A 4,412-nucleotide genomic window follows, 5' to 3' on the forward strand; every position below is an offset into this window, starting at 1 on the left:
CAGTTACAGCACCCTGCAGAACAAGAGGTCAACACACACACGGCCACATACATCCATATAGACCCCTCTCTGTGTTAAAAAAATGTTTTAATAAAGAATGACATTCCCACTCAACATCTTATATCAATGAATATACACTAGAGACTTTGAAATCGCATTTTCTTAATATTATGTTTTAAACCGTGTTTGTGTGTGTGTGTGTGTGTGTGTGTGTGTGTGTGTGTGTGTGTGTGTGTGTGTGTGTGTGTGTGTGTGTGTGTGTGTGTGTGTGTGTGTGCGCGTGTGCACGCGCGTGTGTGTAAGTGCGAGCGTGATGAGATGTACATCATACTGGGTTTCTGATTTTGTCAATGTGTCTGTGCACATGTACCACGCATTCCATGAAACGTCTTCAGAAAGCAGATGGCGCCACCACCCAGCTCGCTGCAGGACGACCCAAGCGGAACTCTGCCCTCATAGAGAAGTTACAGGTGAGGCTCGCGGCCCTAACCACCCTCTGCTGGTGCAAACGAAACACTGCACCCTGATGTTTGTGCTTTAGCGTTTGTGTTTAATGAGTGAGCTATTGATGTGTTTCTCATTTACGTTTCGACCGTGTTACTATTTACTGGACATACAGTTGTTTGTTTGTTTTGAATAAATAGTAGGTTGTTTTAGTTTGAGAAAAGGAGAAGTAACCAAGTTCTCCTTTTTCTCCCTTCTCTCTCTCTCTCTCTCTCTCTCTCTCTCTCTCTCTCTCTCTCTCTCTCTCTCTCTCTCTCTCTCTCTCCAGGCTAACTTAGCCCTCTCTCCCTCTGCCCTTCTGACATCGCCCTTGAGCCCCGGCTTCAAGTTCTCCCCCCCAGCTTTCACTCCTTCCTCCCCCTGCCGCCCCGCTTCCTGTCACACCCCGGTTGCCGGGGTAACGCCGGTGACACCCACCAGCCCGCTGGCTGTCCTCACACCGCAGAGCGAGGAGGAAGCCCCCGCTTCCTTCGAAACCCCCCCCAGCGCCCAGGACGGAGCCGTGCTCGTCAGCATCATTAAGGTGTGGGCATGTGTGTGCGTGTGTGTGTGTGTGTGTGTGTGTGTGTGTGTGTGTGTGTGTGTGTGTGTGTGTGTGTGTGTGTGTGTGTTTGTGTGCAGGTGTGTGGGTGTGCTCGGGGGTAAGTGGGTGTGTGTGTGTCTGTGCACGTGGGTGTCTGCGTGTGTGTACACTGGTGTGTGCACAGGTGTGTGTGTGCTTGTCTGTGCGTGCGCGGTTGTGTGCCAGTGCATGGGTGTGTGTGTGTGTGGGTGTGTTTGTGTGTATGTGTGTGTGTGTGTGGCTGTGTGTGTGCGTGTCGTGTGCATGGGTGTTGGTTTGCGTGCCTGGGTGTGTGTGTGTTGGTTTGTGGTTATTTGGAGGGGTGGCGCAATGTCTTACATTTTCGTAAAGATATGAGGCAAGGCGTGAGAAATGTCTCTGTTCTCTGTTCTCTGATCAATACGCTTGAGTGCAAAGAGGGCCTTTCCCATGTTCTGATCTGCTTTTTAAATGCTAATTATGGCTCCTCCATTACTGGGTGAGTTCCTGGTATTAAAGGTGACATAATATACCACCAGGTGTGAGTGTGATTAGCCGTTACAAGACGTTTTTGAAAATCTGCCTCTTCTGACATCACAAGTGGGCGTGTCCGCCAGATGTGTGCAGGGTAGATCAGTCTGCTAGCCTGGCTATTACCAGACCAAGCTCAATCGTAGATTGCACGTTGCTTGCATCATTTTCTTCAGCACAAGAGGCGTAATCAACGGGCCTAGTTCAAATGACTCTGTACGCAATTGGCTGCTTGCCGTCGCTTCCCTGTCGTCATTGTGTTAAACCAGCCAATAGCGCGCAAGGGGGAAAAGCTAGCTTGGTGATTGGCTCCCGCAGAAATGTATCGGAAGCAGAAGGAAATGCATTGCTCTTCTCCAGACCCTTCTGCGGGGCAAACTCAAATCGCCGGCAGAATGGGCGGGGCTACCCAGTGGAACGTAGCAAACGTTGCTCATCTATCCGTCATACATCTAGGTGGACACACCCACTTGTGATGTCAGAAGGGGCAGATTTTCAAAACGGCTCATAACTAACTGCTAATCACACTCACACCTGGCGGTATAATATGTCTCCTTTAAAGAAGACGTTGATTCAATGGTCACATGGTCGGTCTCCTCTGATTGGCTGTCCACAGACCAGGGCCCGCCTCTCCATCAAGAGACGGCCTCCCTCCCGGCGCAACAGGACGGCCAGCAGCGGGGAGGAAGGGGGCGTGTCTCCCAGCACGGAGGACACGCCCCCTCTGGCCCCCTCCAGCCAGCCAGGGGAGGCGGAGCCAAAGGGTGAAGGAGATGACGAAGGGGCGGCGCCGAGGAGCCAGGAGGTGCTCGATGGGGAGGAGGCCCCCAGCGAGGGGCTCCCCGGACCCCCGTCGGCGATGGATCAGGAGGGACATGCAGTCCCACAGACGGGAACTCCTCCAGAGCCTCTGAACAGCACTGAGACCAAGGGAGGAGGAGGAGGAGGAGGAGGAGGAGGAGGAGGAGGAGGAGAGGCAGAAGGAGGAGGAGGAGAAGGAGGAGGAGGAGGAGGAGGAGAGGGAGGAGGAGGAGAAGGAGGAGAAGGGGGAGAAGGAGGAGGAGGAGGAGGAGGAGGAGGAGGAGGTCAGTCTGAGAGAAAGCCAGACGAGTGTACAGCGATGGCAGAGGAGGAGGAGGAGGGAGCGAGCAGGAGCCAGCGCGGGCCGGTCGGAGAAGAAGGAGTGCCCGTCGCAGACATGAAGGAGGAAGAGGAGTCACGTGACCACAAGGCAGATGAGAGCCAGGTGATTTGATTGGCTGACAAGTGGACTTCAGCCGATTGGCAGAGACATTGCCGTGTGTTTGGATTTCTTGCGGTTCAACACTGTTACACAGCATTTTTATACAGAGTTCACGAGTGTCCTTTTGAAAATCATTATTTTGAAAATTCATTATTTGCTCAGTTTAAAAGCCACGTCAACAATATTGGGAGCAGCCATATGTTCCCAGATCCCAGAAGCCTTCGAACATGTTGGGTTTGTCTGGAGCGCCACGTTACATTTTGAGGCTATGTTTATACCGGTCGTTGATTTCTTCTCTGCAAAACCAATTGTTTTCCTTAAATCTTGCACATTTCTGTGTTTGGTCTGCTTCACCTCAGATGAATGGGACTCGGATGTGACTGGTTTGACTGACTGTGGAACCTACGACGTACCTCAGACTGTAAGGGACCGAGCTACGTAGGGATCGGCTCGATGAGGTCTACACAGGGAAAACACTGCAGACCTTTGGAGTGAGCAGCGTAGGTGTGACAGAGCCTTCATACCTGATGGCAAATCACGCTACCTGGTGCCATAACGTGTCAAAGGAAACTAGGATCGTATTTGGTCAATCATAAAGGGCTGATTATGGTTCCAGGTCAACGCAACGCAAGGACCACGTAGACGCTTCGACGCAGTCGTGAACCTGGTTTGGTTCTGCGTCGGGTTTTAGCGAGCGGACCAATCACAGCCCTTGCTGCCTGGCCCTTGCGGTGGACGCAAGGAGGGTCCGCAAGGACACAATGGGTCCGTAAACCCCCTTGTGTTGCGACAACGTGGAACCATAATCAGCCCTTAAGACCTTGTGGCCCTGGCACAACGTTTCTTTTGTTCATCAGTGTAAAGCGGTGTGACTGTAATACCAGAAGTCTTTTGTTGTCTGCTACACAATGTGAAATCAGTCTCTCTTTTCTTTTCTTTTTTGAAGCCAGTACAATTTGGTTTTGTGGATGTTTGATAATGTATTTTGATTATTTTTATTTTAAGTATTATTGATTATTGATTCCTAAAGCATATATGTCCTAACCTAATTGCTTACTCAGGCTTCTGTTTATGATCAGCAGAGCTCTGGACTCAATATTTCGACCATGTTTAAACAATGAATGCTTTGAATGTTTGGATTTTATATTTGACAGTAAAAGGACACGATATTGAATGTGAAAGATTCTGTTGTCATTGGCGCAATTATTCTTTTCACAAAACATTATTGCCAACAGTTTCCCATTGGATCCTTCCTTAATGAACATAACTCTGTCTCACTTATAAAAACATAAGACCTGAGTAACTCAGGTGTCCACCTCCCCAGAAAATAATACTATACTTGCTTATACAGCACACTTTTACAACATGCTTTGGCAGTCAGAGTGAACAAATGAATAAAACACCAATACGCAAATAGAATCAAATATACAATGAAATAAAAAAAGGACAATATGAGATTGGGACATATGGATGCTCCTCCTTCCTTCCTTGCGTGTCCCTGGATGTTCCTCTGAGCTCCTGGCACACTGGCCGGGTATAATCCCTCTGGCCTGCCCCTACTCCAGCCCCTCCACCCCCTCCACCCTGCAGAGC

The 4,412-nt window shown here is 50.0% G+C and overlaps 1 protein-coding gene across 1 annotated transcript in view; it reads left to right on the forward strand.

Annotated features, from left to right (window-relative positions):
- The window catches only part of dub (duboraya), an 8,197-nt gene extending 4,506 nt beyond the window's left edge, over window positions 1–3,691 (forward strand). The window contains exons 3-8 of the mRNA XM_060056510.1: window positions 1–27; window positions 396–470; window positions 773–1,027; window positions 2,193–2,544; window positions 3,179–3,240; window positions 3,677–3,691. The exon at window positions 1–27 is cut by the window's left edge and continues 42 nt beyond it. Of these exons, the coding sequence (XP_059912493.1) occupies window positions 1–27; window positions 396–470; window positions 773–1,027; window positions 2,193–2,544; window positions 3,179–3,240; window positions 3,677–3,691 (786 nt within the window). The remainder of the gene's footprint in view (window positions 28–395; window positions 471–772; window positions 1,028–2,192; window positions 2,545–3,178; window positions 3,241–3,676) is intronic.
- Window positions 3,692–4,412: the final 721 nt, after the last annotated feature.

This window comes from Gadus macrocephalus, chromosome 7, assembly GCF_031168955.1.
Source record: "Gadus macrocephalus chromosome 7, ASM3116895v1".
Lineage (NCBI taxonomy): Eukaryota > Metazoa > Chordata > Actinopteri > Gadiformes > Gadidae > Gadus > Gadus macrocephalus.